The 22,508-nt window shown below is 35.6% G+C and overlaps 1 protein-coding gene across 5 annotated transcripts in view; it reads right to left on the bottom strand.

The window, feature by feature from the left end:
• Positions 1-2,702: 2,702 nt before the first annotated feature.
• The window catches only part of LOC138316002 (putative leucine-rich repeat-containing protein DDB_G0290503), a 77,701-nt gene continuing 57,895 nt past the window's right edge, over positions 2,703-22,508 (bottom strand). For all 5 annotated transcript variants that reach the window (XM_069257470.1, XM_069257473.1, XM_069257469.1 and 2 more), the window contains exons 4-13: positions 20,589-20,728; positions 20,112-20,207; positions 16,119-16,262; positions 15,676-15,819; positions 15,296-15,411; positions 14,919-15,006; positions 11,249-11,843; positions 10,420-10,524; positions 7,840-7,946; positions 2,703-7,571 (exon numbers count right to left, since the gene is read on the bottom strand). In XM_069257470.1, the coding sequence (XP_069113571.1) occupies positions 7,500-7,571; positions 7,840-7,946; positions 10,420-10,524; positions 11,249-11,843; positions 14,919-15,006; positions 15,296-15,411; positions 15,676-15,819; positions 16,119-16,262; positions 20,112-20,207; positions 20,589-20,728 (1,607 nt within the window). In that variant the 3' untranslated portion in view covers positions 2,703-7,499. The remainder of the gene's footprint in view (positions 7,572-7,839; positions 7,947-10,419; positions 10,525-11,248; positions 11,844-14,918; positions 15,007-15,295; positions 15,412-15,675; positions 15,820-16,118; positions 16,263-20,111; positions 20,208-20,588; positions 20,729-22,508) is intronic.

Genomic DNA, 22,508 nt, shown 5'->3' with positions numbered 1-22,508 from the left:
AATGACATTCTTGCCCCCATTGCAATGCTCTCGATGGAGATATCCAATCAGCAATATGCACAGTGTATGAATGGAAGTGTATAGTATAGTATCGTCACTTGTGAGTATCGAAGCGGGATGAATGAAAACAGGCATGGTATACAGGTCGGTAAAACACAAGATATTGGCATTATTCTTATCTAAAATAGGTTAAACATTATATATCTCATAATTTCAACTTATATGAATAATTTGATTATTCATATATTTACAGTTTCTTAATTCTACACCATTCGTAAATAGAAAGCGGCTAAAACATATCTTGAAATATGCACGAAATACATTTAAGATATGCTTTAGCCGCTTTCTTTTTACGAATGATTACAAATCGCTCATATTTCTAATTTTCAGCAATTTTCAAGCAAAAGGAAGTTACATATGATATCGTTTTAGACCACAGGATGTGTTCAGCATTGAGAAACATATAAACAAAAAGTAGAAAGTTGCTTAAATCTTATTTTTTATGATTTGATTCATGGAAAGCTAACTTTTTTGATCACGTGATTCCCGGCCATAACGATATTAAATATGTACATACCAATCGATACAGATGCATAAAGGTAGATTAGATGTTCATCACTATCATCACTAATGTTAATTAGCCTATATGTGTTATAATTTAAAAAAAAATGTGCGTATGTGGACATTTTGACTGTCATTAAGATGAAATTTTGTTTGTTCTTTTTGTGTATTGATAATGGGACAGATCGCCTTGATCGCCTTGAAAATTTGACATTATTTTTGTCCATACTAATGGAATTCCCCATAAGGTATATTTGCAACCAACTTATATTAACGCGTGCGATCATATTACACATGTACTTATTTCGCTGGTGATAAGAAATTGTAAAACGCCGCAACAATGGTATTATGAACAGTAAAAAACAAAAGTTTAAATCGCGAAATTGAATCCCCGTGAAATAACGTTAGACACGAAAATATAATTTTGAAAGTGAACAGCCATTTCCAGCGTAAGAAATATGGATATGACGGAAGTAATTTTAGATTTTAGATTTAGTGATTCTAGAAGGATTTGTTTTCTACGTAATTCTAACATTTTTTTAAAAAGTAATGACTGGTTTATGGCAATCCAAGCTATACCTGAATATCACAACGTGGTGCATTCTATTGCATTTTTGTTGCATTTACTCCCTCTGAATTGTAAATGACTATATGAACGTACAGAATAAATAAAATTGGCAAAAACTATCCACTATTCATTGTATCATTTGTTTTAGCAAGTGACCAAGTACCGCTATACAGACACATAACTACGAAATTTAGAAAATACTATACACTTCCGTTTTTACACTTGATATGCATACACAGAGACCGGACATAAGTATTGGAAAACGTCATATTTTTAATTCAAGCATTTTGACAACCTTTCAATATATTTTCATGGGTTCGTTTTACAACAAATCTTCCTTAAAGTTCGTCATGTGATGATGAAAAATATTTGTAAATCCCGTAGAAAATATTTGTAGAACGTACCGTTGTTTATTTCAAGAGATATCTAACACATTTTATATACCGGTATTTCTCTAGTGAAATTATGAAATAAGAAAAAAAAAAATATGTAAAAGTTTTGTTACACTGCACACAAAATTATTTAAATGAAACATATTTCAAACATATCCGAAGACAGAGCAAGAAGCTTTCTACAAACTTTTGCAAGTTTATGAAAATCTGGTTAAAACAAAATCACGAGAGCTCTGTCAAACTGCACAGACCACGTAAAATATGACGTGACGTTTGCGTTATCGACTTTGTTTGGAGCTGTTCGATATATCTTGTTTACTCATCTATGTTTCAATGGCTCGCTTCCACCTGATAGGCCTACGAGACCGATCTTTCTTTCTCTTACCCTATAAACTAAAGACCAAGTTTGGCATACATCAGAATATGTTTGTGTTGTGTTTATATTCTTTGCATGGGCAAACGATTAGGGAATTTAGTTTGTCTACTTATTCTCTTCTCTCTACAGGAAGTATATATTTGAATTTAAGAAATTATTGTAGAACATAGGTGTAAAGTGTTCCCTAACAATTATAGGAGATCCGTTCGTCAAGAAGTCATTGAAATCGGCAGAATATAGTTCAGAAAGCGGCTCCTTGTCGGACACTTATGACAAGGAGTAGATAATTTATAACATATTACTAATGTTTGGAAAATATATCATAACATGGATTTTGTTCTTCGGCCATACAATAGTCATCTAAATTACATTTATCGTACCCGGGACAGATACAAATGTATATTCCCATAACAGTTATAATTAATTTGTAATAAGTATAGACTATGTCTATAGGTTTTATTTTGACCATTGTTCGCAAAGCATTGTGAGGCGAGCGTGTTTCCAAACATTTCAACAAACCTAAGTAGATTATAATTTTGAAAATGTCAAGTAATTTCTTGATTGTATCATGATCCAAATAAAAAAGGAGAAGGTTTTAACAATTAACACCAAAAGGTTTTTGTATATTGTTCTTAAATTACCAAGATCGGTGGCCATGACGTACGAATCTGGGAAATGCAAGAAAACGTGATCAGATGTCCGGAATCTCACCTGGGAAACTTACAAATGCTTTGATACTGTTTGAAAATCTAATTTTGCATACTCTAAAATTTCTTTGCATTTAAAAAAACAAAAAAACACAAGCTTTGGAGGTTTTTCATTTGTATTGTAGATATCACAGGTGAATGGTGTTGTATAGATATTACAAGAAAAATAACAATTCATATACATATATCTCCTTAAATCAGTGATGTATCACCGGAGGCTCACTGTTAACACAGTATGATATAGTTATCATCTTCTAACTAGATACCTAACACTACACTATTATGTAGATATGATTATTTAACCATATAAATTAAACAACAATTGAATTGAAACGGTGACAGTAATACTATATCATATATTTTAAAGGAAGCTCGTGTAGTATACACTACATATAAATATACTAGCATGACATAACAGTTTGACACTTTATCTAGATACCTATATAGCACACAAATGGCATTCTAAAGATTGGTACAGATATAATACTCTATGTCATCTGTATCTATATAAACATATCATAAGTATAGGCACAACACTCATAATTATGGTATTTGTATCTTTAAATATAACACTTATATGACATCGCTAACTATACATTGCTTACAGATTAATACATTGAGTACAGATCTAGCACTCATATGGCATCACTATCTATACATTGAGTACAGATCTAGCACTCATATGACATCACTATCTATACATTAAGTACAGATCTAGCACTCATATGACATCACTATCTATACATTGAGTACAGATCTAGCACTCATATGACATCACTATCTATACATTAAGTACAGATCTAGCACTCATATGACATCACTATCTATACATTGAGTACAGATCTAGCACTCATATGACATCACTATCTACACATTAAGAAGATCTAGCACTCATATGACATCGCTATCTATACATTGAGTACTGATCCAACATTCATATGACATCGCTATCTATACATTAAGTACAGATTTATCACTCACATATGACATCGCTATCTTTACATTAAGTTCAGACCTAACACTCATATGACATCACCATCTATACATTGAGTACAGATCTAATACTCATATGACATCACTATCTACACATTAAGAAGATCTAGCACTCATATGACATCACTATCTACACATTAAGAAGATCTAGCACTCATATGACATCACTATCTTTACATTGAGTACTGATCTAACATTCATATGACATCACTATCTATACATTGAGTAATGATCCAACACTCACATGACATCACTATCTATACATTAAGTACAGATCTAACACTCATATGACATCACAATCTATACATTGATTACAGATCTAACACTCATATGACATCACTATCTATACATAAGTACAGATCTAACACTCATATGACATCACTATCTATACATAAGTACAGATCAAACACTCATATGACATCACTATCTATACATTGAGTACAGATCTAGCACTCATATGACATCAATATCTACACATTGAGTACAGATCTAGCACTCATATGACATCACTATCTTTACATTAAGTACAGATCTAGCACTCATATGACATCACTATCTTTACATTAAGTACAGATCTAGCACTCATATGACATCACTATCTTTATATTAAGACCTTACACTCATATGACATCACTATCTATACATTAATTAGATATGATGATGATTATGTTAATTAACTAAGTTGATGACGAAGTCACTATACATACATTTTCTAAACCTCATACATGACATTGCTATTTATACATCTGCTATACATCAACTTGTAATTAGCCTAATGTGACACAATAGTTTATGCAAATTTTACATAAAACTGAAACATTGAACACTGAAACTAATTAAAGGAAAATGCAACTATGAACATGCCATTGTTATTGTCATAGAAATCTACAACTATGAACATGCCATTGTTATTGTCATAGAAATCTACAACTATGAACATGACATTGTTATTGTCATAGGAACTTACAACTATGAACACGACATTGTTATTGTCAAAGGAACCTACAACTATGAACATGACATTGTTATTGTCATAGAAATCTACAACTATGAACATGACGTCATAATTGTCATAGAAATCTACACTTATGAACATGACATTGTTATTGTCAAAGGAACCTACAACTATGAACATGACGTTATAATTGTCATAGGAATCTACACTTATGAACATGACATTGCTATTGTCATAGAAATCTACAACTATGAACATGACGTCATAATTGTCATAGAAATCTACACTTATGAACATGACATTGTTATTGTCAAAGGAACCTACAACTATGAACATGACGTTATAATTGTCATAGGAATCTACACTTATGAACATGACATTGCTATTGTCAAAGGAACTTACAACTATGAACATGACATTGTATTGTCATAGAAATCTATAACTATGAACATGACGTTATAATTGTCATAGAAATCTACACTTATGAACATGACATTGCTATTGTCAAAGGAACCTACAACTATGAACATGACATTGCTATTGTCATAGGAACCTACAACTATGAACATGACATTGCTATTGTCAAAGGAACCTACAACTATGAACATGACATTGTTATTGTCAAAGGAACCTACAACTATGAACATGACATTGTTATTGTCATAGAAATCTACAACTATGAACATGACGTTATAATTGTCATAGAAATCTACACTTATGAACATGACATTGCTATTGTCAAAGGAACCTACAACTATGAACATGACATTGTTATTGTCAAAGGAACCTACAACTATGAACATGACGTTATAATTGTCATAGAAATCTACACTTATGAACATGACATTGCTATTGTCAAAGGAACCTACAACTATGAACATGACATTGCTATTGTCAAAGGAACCTACAACTATGAACATGACATTGTTATTGTCATAGGAACCTACAACTATGAACATGACATTGCTATTGTCAAAGGAACCTACAACTATAAAAACATGATGTTATAATTGTCATAGAAATCTACACTTATGAACACGACATTGCTATTGTTAAAGGAACCTACAACTATGAACACGACATTGCTATTGTTAAAGGAACCTACAACTATGAACATGACATTGCTATTGTCAAAGGAACCTACAACTATAAAAACATGATGTTATAATTGTCATAGAAATCTACACTTATGAACATGACATTGCTATTGTCAAAGAGGAACCTACAACTATGAACATGACATTGCTATTGTCAAAGGAACCTACAACTATGAACATGACATTGCTATTGTCAAAGAGGAACCTACAACTATGAACATGACATTGCTATTGTCAAAGGAACCTACAACTATGAACATGACATTGTTATTGTCAAAGGAACCTACAACTATGAACATGACATTGTTATTGTCATAGAAATCTACAACTATGAACATGACATTGTTATTGTCATAGAAATCTACAACTTTGAACATGACATTGTTATTGTCATAGAAATCTACAACTTTGAACATGACGTTATAATTGTCATAGAAATCTACAACTATGAACATGACATTGTTATTGTCATAGAAATCTACAACTATGAACATGACATTGTTATTGTCATAGGAACCTACAACTATGAACATGACGTTATAATTGGCATAGGAACCTACAATTATGAACATGACATTGTTATTGTCATAGGAACCTACAACTATGAATATGACGTTATAATTGGCATAGGAACCTACAATTATGAACATGACATTGTTATTGTTAAAGGAACCTACCACTTTGAACATGACATTGTTATTGTCATAGAAATCTACAACTATGAACATGACATTGTTATTGTCATAGAAATCTACAACTATGAACATGACATTGTTATTGTCATAGGAACCTACAACTATGAACATGACGTTAAAATTGGCATAGGAACCTACAACTATGAACATGACATTGTTATTGTCAAAGGAACCTACAACTATGAACATGACGTTATAATTGGCATAGGAACTTACAACTATGAACATGACATTGTTATTGTTAAAGGAACCTACCACTTTGAACATAACATTGTTATTGTCATAGAAATCTACAACTATGAACATGACATTGTTATTGTTAAAGGAACCTACCACTTTGAACATGACATTGTTATTGTCATAGAAAACAACAACTAAGGTGTCAGCATAATGTCGACTTCTCCAGCTCTTGTAGGTGTTGACTGTGTTGACAACCTCAGAAGGCGTTGACTTTGTTGACCTCTGTAGATGTTGACCTCTGTAGGTGTTGACTTTGTAGACCTCTGTAGGTGTTGACCTCTGTAGGTGTTGACTTTGTTGAACTCTTTAGATGTTGACCTCTGTAAGTGTTGACTTTGTTGACCTCTGTAGGTGTTGACCTCTGTAGATGTTGACCACTGTAGATGTTGACCTCTGTAGATGTTGACCTCTGTAGGTGTTGACTTTGTTGACCTCTGTAGGTGTTGACTTTGTTGACCTCTGTAGGTGTTGACTTTGTTGACCTCTGTAGGTGTTGACTTTGTAGACCTCTGTAGGTGTTGACCTCTGTAGGTGTTGACTTTGTTGAACTCTTTAGATGTTGACCTCTGTAAGTGTTGACTTTGTTGACCTCTGTAGGTGTTGACCTCTGTAGATGTTGACCACTGTAGATGTTGACCTCTGTAGATGTTGACCTATGTAGGTGTTGACTTTGTTGACCTCTGTAGGTGGTGACCTCTAGATGTTGACCTCTGTAGGTGTTGACTGTGTTGACCTCTGTAGATGTTGACCTCTGTAGGTGTTGACCTCTGCAGATGTTGATCTCTGTAGGTGTTGACTGTGTTGACCTCTGTAGATGTTGACCTCTGTAGATGCTGACCTCTGTAGGTGTTGACCTCTGTAGATGTTGACCTCTGTACGTGTTGACCTCTGTAGGAGTTGACTGTTATGTTTATATCATTTTGAACTCTCCATCTCATTGGCTACATACTTACACATTAACGAAGACAACAGTTTGTATTTTCCATCCTGAATTGAAAAGAAAATGTTAAACTTGAATAGATTATAAATATCAAATCAATAAAAAGCTTATTTATAAGCTTCCTTGAATTTCCTTTACTCGTGGATTTCAAACTATTATTGCAATGAAATTTGTTGAAATTTAAGTTTAAAATTTGTTATTAAAGATGATTTTTTAACATATTAGAATTTAAGGCAGACTTTCAAGTGAATTGATGGATCCTGATTTAGTCAGCCATATTTATTTACAGTATTCTTCCCTGGTGATATTTCCTACCTCAACATCCAACACAGAGGTAGCATCTAGTAGTTTGAAGAATTTCCCTTGATCAAATGGAGTATACATATATCGCTTGCCCTTGTACATACCGTCTGTCTCACCAGCTACAAAACAAGGTTTTTAAATATACATCTTTTGAAAAAATCCCACTAAAACAAGAAAAACAAGTACTGATCGTAATTACAGATATCCCCAAAACAACGCTGCAGTCATATCATGTTCTGTAGCCTTCATACCCTCTATGTACCAGAACCAATCTTTATTATTTTTTGTTTGTTAATTTGTCAGTTTTTTATTGCTTTATTAAATTAGATCATCCAGACTTACTCTGAGTTTGGATCATTTTTAGTTAATTTATCAATATTTTGTCACTTTACCTGGATTGTCCTGTCTCACTTTGACTTAATTTGAATTGTTAGGAAATTTGTCAGAATTTGTCACTTTACCTGGACTGTCCAATCTCACTTTGTCTTAATTTGAATTGTTTGTAAATTTGTCGGTATTTTGTATCTTTACCTGGATTGTCCTGTCTCACTTTGACTTAATTTGAATTGTTTGTAAATTTGTCGGTATTTTGTCTTTACCTGGATTGTCCAGTCTCACTTTGACTTAATTTGAATTGTTTTTTTAATTTGTCGGTATTTTGTCCCTTTACCTGGATTGTCCTGTCTCACTTTGACTTAATTTAAATTGTTTGTAAATTTGTCGGTATTTTGTATCTTTACCTGGATTGTCCTGTCTCATTTTGACTTAATTTAAATTGTTTTTTTTAATTTGTCGGTATTTTGTCCCTTTACCTGGATTGTCCAGTCTCACTTTGACTTAATTTAAATTGTTTTTTTAATTTGTCGGTATTTTGTCCCTTTACCTGGATTGTCCTGTCTCACTTTGACTTATTTTGAATTATTTGTAAATTTGTTGGAATTTTTTGCCATTTTACCTGGATTGTCCAGTCTCACATTGACTTAATTTGAATTGTTTGTAAATTTGTCGGTATTTTGTCCTTTTATCTGAATTGTCCTGTCTCACTTTGACTTAGGATGTACTCCTCTGAGAAGTCAAATTTTCTTGTATTAAACTTTTTTTCTCGTGTAGATTTTTGGAAATAGGAGTCCATACCATGAAAGAAAATGGAAGAAAAAACATATGTTCGTGTGCTCGTTTTTGAGCTATTGTCACTCAAAGATACCAAAATGACAAAATAGTAGATTTTATTGGAATTTAGCCGTTTTGACCACATACACTAGAATTTAAAGCCATAATTCCCTAATGAGGTATTTGATATGTATGGATGTTTGTAGAATTTATTTTCAAGTAGTCTTCATTAAAAATATACCAGTTATGATTAATAACACTCATATTTTTTCTCAAAATAACAACATATGCTACGCCTACCCCTTAATTTTGAGCTCCAAAATGCACCATTTTCAGCCATTTTTGTCAAATGTAAAGCTTTATAGAAAAAGTTCTGGTATTAAACTTTTGTCAATAGTTTGCATATCAATAGGGAAAGGGTTGTTATTTCTAAATCATGCAGAACAAGGGGGGGTCCGTGTGCTTACTTTTTTGTCCCATTTAAATATTTGTTATTTATCAATATTTTTGAATAAAAAATAAAAGTGCTCAAATTACCATTAAATGTAGAAATAAAGTGACAAAAGTGTATCATTTCACACATTAATGTTCAATATTTTAATTAACACGAACCCAGTGAAGATTTGCAGCAAAAATTAACTCGATACAGCTGAAAATGCTGACGCGGTAATGATTTAAGTAAAAACAATTTAAGTAAAAAATGGTAAAACGGTGGCTCTACTCAAAGCAAAAAAAGACATAGTTTCAAAATGGCCGCCAAATGGGCCATTTCTTAAAATCGCTGTGTAAAAAATCTACTAAAAATAGAAATGTAATTTTTTGACAAAATTTGCTACAGACCACATGCTACAGATATTGATAAATCGTGTTTGAAAATCTCATAACGTTTTTGATCTATGTTGAAACGAGACTTCAATGGGACTGAAACCACAGAAGAATACATCCTTAATTTGAATTATTTGTAAATTTGTCGGTATTTTGTCCCTTTACCTGGATTGTTGTGTCTCACCTTGACTTAATTTGAATTGTTTTTTAATTTGTTGGTATTTTGTCCCTTTACCTGGATTGTCCTGTCTCACTTTGACATAATTTGAATTGTTTGTAAGTTTGTCAGAATTTTTTGTCACTTTACCTGGATTGTCCAGTCTCACTTTGACTTAATTTGAATTCTTTGTAAATTTGTCAGTATTTCTTGCTTTTTCTGGATTGACCAGTTTCACTTTGACTTAATTTGAATTGTTTGTAAATTTGTCGGTATTTTGTCACCTGGATTGTCTAGTCTCACTTTGACTTAGTTTGAATTATTTGTAAATTTGTCGGCATTTTGTCCCTTTCCCTTAACTTGGATTGTCCAGTCTCACTTTGACTTAATTTGAATCGTTTGTAAATTTGTCGGTATTTTGTCCCTTTACCTGGATTGTCCTGTCTCACTTTGACTTAATTTGAATTGTTTGTAAATTTGTCGGTATTTTGTCCCTTTACCTGGATCATCAAGCCTCACTCCTACAAACATCCTCGCATCATAGCCTGGCTTATCCAAAGTCCCTCGATACTTGACGATGCCTGTGTATATCTTTGGCTTTGGAACTAAGAAAAAAAACACTTTCTTGTTATCTTGTTTATATAGGTCAAAATGAGTCATTGGGGTCAATTTTGTGTCACTCTAACTCCAGTCTCAAAATCAGGACTTTCAAACTGTACACTAAAAATGTGGACCTCTAAACTGTACACTCAAAATCTGGACCTTCAAGCTGTACACTCAAAATTGGGACCTTCAAACTTGTACACTGAAAATCTGGACCTTCAAACTGTGTACACTGAAAATCAAGACCTTCAAACTGTACACTCAAAATCTGGACCTTCAAACTGTACACTAAAAATGTGGACCTCCAAACTGTACACTCAAAATCAGGACCTTCAAACTGTACACTAAAAATGTGGACCTCCAAACTGTACACTCAAAATCAGGACTTTCAAACTGTACACTAAAAATGTGGACCTCCAAACTGTACGCTCAAAATCTGGACACACTCAAAATTGGGACCTTCAAACTTGTACACTGAAAATCTGGACCTTCAAACTGTACACTCAAAATCTGGACCTTCAAACTGTACACTCAAAATCTGGACCTTCAAACTGTACACTCAAAATCAGGACCTTCAAACTGTACACTCAAAATCAGGACCTTGATTCTTCAGGCATATGTTTTGTGTTCATTCTGAGGCCTCTGATCAATAATTGTAACAATTTGTACATACAATATACTACGTTTCATCTTATACAAAATATTTCTTATCACATCCATACTTACCAATTTTCTTGCCATAACGTGGCGGTTTCTGTGGCACACTAAATAAAATTCTGTCACCAGGCGACACAAATTTACACAGAATATCCTCCTTTTGTCGCGAGGAAAGTTTAGTAAGTTTAGACATAACAGCTGTATTAGCCACATCATCTAAATCAGATGACAGCGATGACAACTCGCTACTCAGCGAAAGTTCTGACCTTGACCTCCGTATCCATGTTGATGTTCCTCGTGGAGATTGCGTTCTTTGACTTACAGAATCATAATTTATACAGTTCCTACTATGAACAACACCGTCTGTAACATCTACACTCTTACTAAGTTGTTTACGGTCCATAGAAGACAAACGTCCTGAAGATTCGCTTGGTGGCTGTGAGCGTTTAGATAAAGAAGAATGAGTCCTTGAAGTGCTAGTCTCCCTGTAAGAGGATGTACGCTTCACTGGTCTCACTATTGCAGTTTTGGCACGTAGATCTTCATTACTATCATACAGAAGTTCCTGGAAGGTACTTGCAGACACTGGGCGCTTTCTGTAATAAGGCTCTTTTTCCATATCCGTAGTATAGGGATGTTTGTTTACATCAATGCCAGGTCCACTCTAGGTAATAACAAATGTATCACATTCATGCATTTGATTTTGAGAGTTTTATTGAGAGAAATTTACATTCAAAATTTTTTTCAAATACATGGATATTATATAATCTTCGCGAACTTGTTTTGAAATGAAATTCACAAAATTTAGTAGCCATGAAGTTAATATTCCCCTTCAAGGCTTTGCTGGTCTTACTTTTACAACAGTTAGTATTCTGAGCCGAGGCTTTGCTGGTCTTACTTTTACAACAGTTATTATACCGAGCCGAGGCTTTGCTGGTCTTACTTTTACAACAGTTAGTATTCCGAGCCGAGGCTTTGCTGGTCTTACTTTTACAACAGTTAGTATTCCGAGCCGAGGCTTTACTGGTCTTACTTTTACAACAGTTAGTATTCCGAGCCGAGGCTTTGCTGGTCTTACTTATACAACAGTTAGTATTCCGACCAAAAGTTAGTATTCCGAGCCAAGGCTTTGCTGGTCTTACTTTTACAACAGTAAGTATTCCTGGTACTAAGTTAGTATTCCGAGCCAAGGCTTTGCTGGTCTTACTTTTACAACAGTTAGTATTCCGAGCCGAGGCTTTGCTGGTCTTACTTTTACAACATTAGTATTCCGAGCCAAGGCTTTGCTGGTCTTACTTTTACAACAGTTAGTATTCCGAGCCGAGGCTTTGCTGGTCTTACTTATACAACAGTTAGTATTCCGAGCCAGGCTTTGCTGGTCTTACTATACATTACAACAGTTGTAGTATTCCGAGCCGAGGCTTTAATGGTTTACTTTTACAACAGTTAGTATTCCGAGCCGAGGCTTTGTGGTCTTACTTATACAACAGTTAGTATTCCGAGCAGAGGCTTTGCTGGTCTTACTTTTACAACAGTTAGTATTCCGAGCCAAGGCTTTGCTGGTCTTACTTTTACAACAGTTAGTATTCCGAGCCAAGGCTTTGCTGGTCTTACTTTTACAACAGTTAGTATTCCGAGCCAAGGCTTTGCTGGTCTTACTTATACAACAGTTAGTATTCCGAGCCGAGGCTTTGCTGGTCTTACTTTTACAACAGTTAGTATTCCGAGCAAGTATTCCGAGCCAAGGCTTTGCTGGTCTTACTTTTACAACAGTTAGTATTCCGAGCCGAGGCTTTGCTGGTCTTACTTTTACAACAGTTAGTATTCCGAGCCGAGGCTTTGCTGGTCTTACTTTTACAACAGTTAGTATTCCGAGCCGAGGCTTTGCTGGTCTTACTTTTACAACAGTTAGTATTCCGAGCCGAGGCTTTGCTGGTCTTACTTTTACAACAGTTAGTATTCCGAGCAGAGGCTTTGCTGGTCTTACTTTTACAACAGTTAGTATTCCGAGCCGAGGCTTTGCTGGTCTTACTTATACAACAGTTAGTATTCCGACCAAAAGTTAGCCGAGGCTTTGCTGGTCTTACTTTTACAACAGTTAGTATTCCGAGCCGAGGCTTTGCTGGTCTTACTTTTACAACAGTTAGTATTCCGAGCCAAGGCTTTGCTGGTCTTACTTTTACAACAGTTAGTATTCCGAGCCGAGGCTTTGCTGGTCTTACTTTTACAACAGTTAGTATTCCGAGCAGAGGCTTTGCTGGTCTTACTTATACAACAGTTAGTATTCCAGAGCCGAGGCTTTGCTGGTCTTACTTTTACAACAGTTAGTATTCCGAGCAGAGGCTTTACTGGTCTTACTTTTACAACAGTTAGTATTCCGAGCAGAGGCTTTGCTGGTTTTACTTATACAACAGTTAGTATTCCGAGCAGAGGCTTTGCTGGTCTTACTTTTACAACAGTTAGTATTCCGAGCCAAGGCTTTGCTGGTCTTACTTATACAACAGTTAGTATTCCGAGCCAAGGCTTTACTGGTCTTACTTTTACAACAGTTAGTATTCCGAGCAGAGGCTTTGCTGGTCTTACTTATACAACAGTTAGTATTCCGAGCCGAGGCTTTGCTGGTCTTACTTTTACAACAGTTAGTATTCCGAGCCGAGGCTTTAATGGTCTTACTTTTACAACAGTTAGTATTCCGAGCCGAGGCTTTGCTGGTCTTACTTATACAACAGTTAGTATTCCGAGCCGAGGCTTTGCTGGTCTTACTTATACAACAGTTAGTATTCCGAGCCGAGGCTTTGCTGGTCTTACTTTTACAACAGTTAGTATTCCGAGCCGAGGCTTTGCTGGTCTTACTTTTACAACAGTTAGTATTCCGAGCCGAGGCTTTGCTGGTCTTACTTATACAACAGTTAGTATTCTGAGCCGAGGCTTTGCTGGTCTTACTTTTACAACAGTTAGTATTCCGAGCCGAGGCTTTGCTGGTCTTACTCATACAACAGTTAGTATTCTGAGCCGAGGCTTTACTGGTCTTACTTTTACAACAGTTAGTATTCCGAGCCGAGGCTTTGCTGGTCTTACTCATACAACAGTTAGTATTCTGAGCCGAGGCTTTACTGGTCTTACTTTTACAACAGTTAGTATTCCGAGCAGAGGCTTTGCTGGTCTTACTTATACAACAGCTTAGTATTCCGAGCAGAGGCTTTGCTGGTCTTACTTTTACAACAGTTAGTATTCCGAGCCGAGGCTTTGCTGGTCTTACTTATACAACAGTTAGTATTCCGAGCCAAGGCTTTAATGGTCTTACTTTTACAACAGTTAGTATTCCGAGCCGAGGCTTTGCTGGTCTTACTTATACAACAGTTAGTATTCCGAGCCGACGCTTTGCTGATCTTACTTATACAACAGTTAGTATTCTGAGCCGAGGCTTTGCTGGTCTTACTTTTACAACAGTTAGTATTCCGAGCCGAGGCTTTGCTGGTCTTACTCATACAACAGTTAGTATTCTGAGCCGAGGCTTTACTGGTCTTACTTTTACAACAGTTAGTATTCCGAGCCGAGGCTTTGCTGGTCTTACTCATACAACAGTTAGTATTCTGAGCCGAGGCTTTACTGGTCTTACTTTTACAACAGTTAGTATTCCGAGCCGAGGCTTTGCTGGTCTTACTTATACAACAGTTAGTATTCCGAGCCGAGGCTTTACTGGTCATATTTTTATAATTTTACAATAGTGGCTACTTACTGGATGTTTTCCTCTATTACGACTATACTGGGGTCTGTCTGTCACACTGCTGTGTGTATCATACTCGTTAAAGGTATGGTCACTAGAACTGAAATAAAACAACTAATTTTACAATATATATGTATACATGTACACAATTAAATCTAGTTTGATCACATGAAATAATTTCCAGCCATTTTATATCGCCTGAGAGGTCAACTTAGGGACAAGGGCATCTTTTAATATATAATAACTTATAGTAGGTTAGCATTTTACGTGTGACAGCTAGGTCACTATTTTATGTGATTGGTCACCATTTTATGTGTACTGGGTCACCATTTTATGTGTTTTATGTAATCAGATTATATGTGTTGTGTCACCATATTGTGATATTTTACCTGAGGTTCCCATTGGAGGTACAATGTTGTGGTTGGTTGCCAATCTTGTCAAGAAGACGTACAATTTTGTCTATTTGTTCCTTATTGGTTGACTGCTTTAGACTCATGATTACATCCTTTAGAAAGACAGAAAAACAAAAACATAAACTTACTATTCGTTAATACTTCTAATAGACAAAGTTGATTAGGCACACCCTGATAATATTAAATCCCCAGAAACAACATACTAGTCTGTTTTATCTGAAACACTATCATCACCCTCTGTAACCCATACAATATTTATAATTGTCTATGGTTATATACTAAATGATATAATTTGACAATGAGTTACTGGGGATGCACCACCATATATACTGGATATAAATTTGTATAGTCTTTACCTTGGAAAGGTCTAATGCCTTAGATTTCTGTACAATGAGAAAATCTTTCCCCTGTAAGAGTTTTTTAAGTGTTGACACCTCACATTGTGCGATGTCCATCTCTTCTTTCATGTTTTCTGTCCGGGTGGCTGTCCGCTCATACTCCTGTAATACAGATAGTAATGAGAGGAGGAGTTGAAGAGGAGTTATCTCCCCTCTGTATTTCATTGCTCTGTCATTGTGAACCAGCTGTACAAGCTTGGTCTCAAATATTATTAGCAACTACACACTGTATTATGAAATACAAATTATTTTCATCAGAACAAAAATTAAAAAGAAAGAACTTTTTTAAATTAAATAACATTGTATAAGCACACTCCATAGATTTATGATCAATTAAGAAAATTTAAAATTGAATTATTAGCTATGAGTATCACATGATAGATACATTGATGGATACATACTCTCAGTTGTTCTTTGTATTCCCGAACAGCCTTTCGTGATGTCGCCAGTAATATCGTCTTCTCATCCAAATCTTTCTGTAGTCTCTGAAGTTTCTCTTCCTTTTCCTTAATTTCTTCTTTTATTTTTGGAATTGTTTCTAAGTTCTAATATTAATAAAAATAAAAATGCAGGATACTATGTTAGCAAGTTTAACATAGCTGATTATTTTGTCAAATATAATAAAATGATTAAACAAAACGGGACCATTTTTACATGAAAATTCTCATTCATGTATAGCAATAGGATATATATCTTGTAATCATGTAGGCATATTTCTTTCATTTTTTTTTTTTTTTTTTACACGTGTAATACTGGCTGGTCCAGGGCAATACACTCATGTCGCCTGAGGCTGTATGCAATAAAGCCTCGTGACGTCACGGCGTCAACAAAATCTCTGTTTCCTCGGTAAAATTTTAACATTTTTTTCACAAATATGACTGGTTTTACCATAAAAGATGCAAACAATGGAATTTGTGTTGAAAGTATTACATAATTTTTCATGTATGGAAAATTGACTTCCAGTCGTAGATTTCTTTGAATTTATTTCAAAATGGCAGGATATTATAGTTGAAAAATTGCAATAAAACGTCGAGGTATGAAAGAAAAATACTCTTTCATAAGTGGATATGAAGGATAGGGATATTCTACCCTCGGGATCACAAAATGTTGTAAAACCCTTGGCAAGCCTAGGGTTTTACTACATTTTGTGACCCTCGGGTAGAATATCCCTATCCTTCATATCCACATATGATAGAGTCTTATATTATTGGTAACAAAAAGTCATATTTATTGTTAATATTTAAACACATGACATGTACCATTCAAAATATTTTCTAAAAATACAAATAACTACAGTTTGACCTTTTTTTTTCTCAGGATATGAAAGCTTGATATCACAAGAGATGTCTGATGACACAAAAATGGAAATATAAAACACCAGCAAAGGTGTCACATGGTACTAAGACAATGCAAGGTTATATAACAGTTGAATGCAAGGATCAGTATCAATATGTGACATAGAGCATATTGAGGTATTATCGACCCCTTAACAATGTTTAATTCATAGGTGAAGAGTGCAATCGGAAATTTCTGGAGTGTCATATAAAAGCTTTTAATTGGAATTTTTACTAGTGTTTAAGTGTTGTTTAGCTATACAATAAGGTCTTATTTTGGAGAAACAGGTTCTTATATAGACCTTCTATCACACTGTATTATCGACCCCTTTGATCTATTATCGACCCCCAAAATAAATATTCAAAAGAAACATGTTTTATCAAATGTAAAGAGAACATTGTCAAGCAAATCCCATTTGAAAATGATACACCCGCTTTATAATTGTATTTTGCACAGAATATTGCAATAACTGAATCCTGTATAATCCAAATCAAAAACATAATTATACATGTATGTAATATGTTCCAGTCTAGATCTACAATTATGAAACTTGGCATCCAGGACTATATATATGTACGATTGTTTTTGGGAGACACATGGAATACAAACCTCGATAAAAAGATGACTTTGAACTGAACACATCAACCAACCAAACACTTACTGAGACTTGATTTATATTAAAGAAAATATATATGTAACAAGTACTCATTGTAATGGACACCATTACATAGTCCCCCAAACGCACCCCCAATTGCAACAAATCTGAAAAAAGTGTGCACTATACGCGCAGAAATATGGTAATACAAGGCTATTTTCAGAGAAATTGATTTGGCAGTAATCATGACTGTATGGCATCCATTAAAATTTTAAGTTAAAATCCCCATTTACCAATTTTCAATGAATTGCTGAAGAAAATTTGAAAACAGGAAGTTTGCCCAGCGACAATCTTTTAAAATTTTTATCATATTGATCAGCATCCCTTAATACCCCTATATACTAATTTTTATTGAAATCAGAGACCAAAATATAAAAACAGGAAGTGAGCCCAGCGGCCATCTTGGAATATCAAAAATCTTTACGAAAACCTTTGCATGTTGTTCGCCATCCCTTAAAACCCCTATATACCAATTTTCATTGAGATCGGAGATCGAAACCTGAAAACAGGAAGTGGGCCAGCAGCCATCTTGGAATACCAAAATCTTTACGAAAACCTTTGCATGTTGTTCGCCATCCCTTAAAACCCCTATACACCAATTTTCATTGAGATAGAAGACCGAAACCTGAAAACAGGAAGTGGGCCAGCGGCCATCTTGGAATACTAAAATCTTTACGAAAACCTTTGCATGTTGTTCGCCATCCCTTAAAACCCCTATATACCAATTTTCTTTGAGATCGGAGACCGAAACCTGAAAACAGGAAGTGGGCCAGCAGCCATCTTGAAATACCAAAAATCTTCACGAAAATGTTTTCATGATGTTCGCCATCCCTTAAAACCCCCATAGACCAATTTTCATCGAGATCGGAGACCGAAACCTGAAAACAGGAAATGGGCCCTGGCGGCCATCTTGGACTTCCGGTTGGGGAAAAAAAACCTTTATGCACAATCCCACACCCTAATGAATTTGTATGTGAAGTTTCGTGATAATCGGCCCAGTAGTTACTGAGAAAAGCTGCGGAAACCCGCGCGGCGGAAGAAACCAGAAGAAATAAGAATAAAAATAATAATAATAATAATAATAAGAAACGGAGCAAAAACAATATGTCCCCCCACTTCGTTTGGGGGACATAATTACCTAAAATATGTATATGATTAGACGTATACAATATGCATATTAATACCGTTTTTTTTTTTTTTAGAAATTGCTATTACTAGCAAATATTTACGTGTAAAATACACAATTAAACTTATTGTCTGGCATAAGATTCAGGTCACTTATGATATTTTCTTGTCTGCATACGATATACTACCTAATACTGCATGCATATCATATATTATGGAAACGATCTATCGCTCAACTGACATCCCTGACAAAACAATGCATCCTTTATATCAAATTTGATATCCTGTCATTTTGTTTCAGACATTTTGGTGTCACTGCTTAATTCTCTTTTATACTTTGCTTAAATTTTTTCTCTTTCTCTCAATCTCGGTTTTTTTCTAGTTCTTTCTTTTTTTCTTTCTGCCAATTCCTAATTTTATAGAAATGGCTCAGATCTCCCCCATCCATTTGTTTGTTTTCTATCTTAACTCTGCTCTCTTCAACTTCTTTTTTATCAAATTATTTGATCAAGTCGTTAACATCTAGAATAAGTCTGCAGTGCCTCATTTTCTCAAAATCATTAGCAATCATAATACAGGTGTAATTGCAATGTAATGGTTAGAATAATATTCACAGGAAAGCCATCGCAAATTATTTATTTTCTTTTTACTAAGAGCAAAAATAACTGCACTGTTGCATCAATATCTGTACAGTGCGATTAGACAAAATATCGTTAAAATAATCGAGAAAATTGTTTATCATACTACATACTTTCGTTGACAGTGACTTGCTTCATGGTCTAAGAAAGATAACTCTTATAATAGGTATTCCGAATCCGTTTTCAAGATTATAAAGACATCCTTGCTTCCGGGATGTAGGGGGGGGTCGATAATACATTAAGTTTTCAGATTTATCAATCTATTATTGACCCCCTACCCACAAAATAAAATTAAGATATTTGCATATCTATCTTTCTTTAACCTGGTTAATGATATTCACATCTCTTTGTTTATGTCCTAAAACGAGGAAAAAAGACAAGACAGAGTCAATACTGAGCGTATGGACTTCGTGCATTCTACTAACTCGTTGCGTAACAACATCGATTCTGAACTATACCGTAAAAGTAACTTGTGTCTATGGAATAGTCAAAAGATGATCCGCATGCCTTAATCTTTGTTAATTTGGAGATTGAATTGATTGGCAAATATATCAGCATAAGATGAGATATTTATGATATTAACTGTAGGGGGTCGATAATTGATAGGGGTCGATAATAGCTTAAGTTGCTCTAGTGCTTACCTTTTCAATATTTTCATTTTTGACCAGTTCCTGTCGTACTTGGTATTTCAGGTCCTGTATTTTACTCTCAAGCTCCCTCACTTCTCTGTTGGTTTGCTACAATGTACACCAATGGATAAAATTGTGAGAAATAAATGCTATGGTTCAGTAAAACCAATCTGCAATTCTTTCATTAGTAACAACCAATTAAATCTGACAAAATAAATAACCAATTAGTATTTTTATTTTAACCAACCAATTAAACATCAGAAAACCAACTCATCAACTTTGTCCTCAGCAACAACCATTCATTATTCCATCTGCTTTGGGTCAATACGGGCCTAATGGGCCATAAATGCCATCCAGAATTTACATTTAATATAACTGAAATGAAGCCTAACTCTCTAGCCAGAATAGTAAGGTTTTACAATTATTTTCATTGTATTTTATCATAATGACATTACCAGAAACTGATGTAAAGAATGCATTGTACAGTACCTGTAACTTTTTCTCTGTGTCTTCTTGTTCCGAGGTCAAAGTCCGAATCTCATGTTCTCGTCCACGGAGTTGTGACTGTGTGGACTCCAAAACCTGTTTAGTCGACTCAAGAATCAGCTCTGCTTTGTCTACTTCAGAAGCTGAAATAATGCATGGATAATTTAGCTTCAGAATAAACATTCATGAGAGGGGAGTTGGAAAAGCTGATGTAGTCAAGTGTAACTCCAGTAAATGCAAATGTTTGAAAAATTGATAATGAAGAAGTTTGATTTAAAACAATGTTGTCTATTCGTTTACGACCACTGTGTTATAACCATAAACAATGCCATGATTATTTATGTATATACGTTTGTTTTTCCACATCATTACTTACAAATCATTGTTATCCTCCAACAGGGAGTGACTATCCTATTCACCCAACCATCACCATTACCCTCCCACAGTGAGTGACTATCCTACTCACTTAACCATCACAGTTACCCTCCCACAGTGAGTGACTATCCTACTCATCCAACCATCATCGTTACCCTCCCACAGTGAGTGACTATCCTACTCACCCAACCATCACCAATACCCTCCCACAGTGAGTGACTATCCTATTCACCAAACCATCACTGATACCCTCCCACAGTGAGTGACTATCCTACTCACACAACCATCACCGTTACCCTCCCACAGTGACTGACTATCCTACTCACCCAACCATCACTGATACCCTCCCACAGTGAGTGACTATCCTACTCATCCAACCATCATCGTTACCCTCCCACAGTGAGTGACTATCCTACTCACCCAACCATCACCAATACCCTCCCACAGTGAGTGACTATCCTATTCACCAAACCATCACTGATACCCTCCCACAGTGAGTGACTATCCTACTCACACAACCATCACCGTTACCCTCCAACAGTGAGTGACTATCCTACTCCCTCAACCATCACTGTTACTCTCCCACAGTGAGTGACTATCCTACTCACCCATCCATCACTGTTACCCTCCCACGGTGACTATCCTACTCACTAAACCATCACTGTTACCCTCCCACAGTGAGTGACTATCCTACTCACTCAACCATCACCATTACCCTCCCAAATTGAGTGACTATCCTACTCACACAATCATCACCATTACCCTCCCACAGTGAGTGACTATCCTACTCACCCAACCATCATCGTTACCCTCCCACAGTGACTATCCTATTCACCCAACCATCACTGTTACCCTCCCACAGTGAGTGACTATCCTACTCACTCAACCATCACAGTTACCCTCCCACAGTGACTATCCACCTCACTCAACCATCACCTTTACCCTCTCACAGTGACTATCCAACTCACCAAACCATCATCGTTACCCTCCCACAGTGACTATCCTATTCAGCCAACCATCACCATTACCCTCCCACAGTGAGTGACTATCCTACTCACTCAACCATCACAGTTACCCTCCCACTCTGACTATCCTACTCACTCAACCATCACTGTTACCCTCCAACAGTGACTATCCAACTCACCAAACCATCACTGTTACCCTCAAACAGTGACTATCCAACTCACCAAACCATCACTGTTACCCTCAAACAGTGAGTGACTATCCTACTCACCAAACCATCACTGTTACCCTCCCACAGTGAGTGACTATCCTATTCATTAAAACCATCACTGTTACCCTCCCACAGTGACTATCCTACTCACTCAACCATCACCATTACCCTCCAACAGTGTAGTGACTATCCTACTCACTCAACCATCACCATTACCCTCCCACAGTGAGTGACTATCCTACTCACTCAACCATCACCGTTACCCTCCCACAGTGAGTGACTATCCTACTCACCAAACCATCACCTTTACCCTCCCACAGTGAGTGACTATCCTACTCACCAAACCATCACCTTTACCCTCCCACATTGAGTGA

The sequence above is a fragment of the Argopecten irradians genome, chromosome 2 (assembly GCF_041381155.1).
Source record: "Argopecten irradians isolate NY chromosome 2, Ai_NY, whole genome shotgun sequence".
NCBI classification, from domain to species: Eukaryota; Metazoa; Mollusca; class Bivalvia; order Pectinida; family Pectinidae; genus Argopecten; species Argopecten irradians.
Note: the sequence above shows the minus strand (reverse complement) of the source record. Positions and strands in the feature narration are given on the sequence as shown.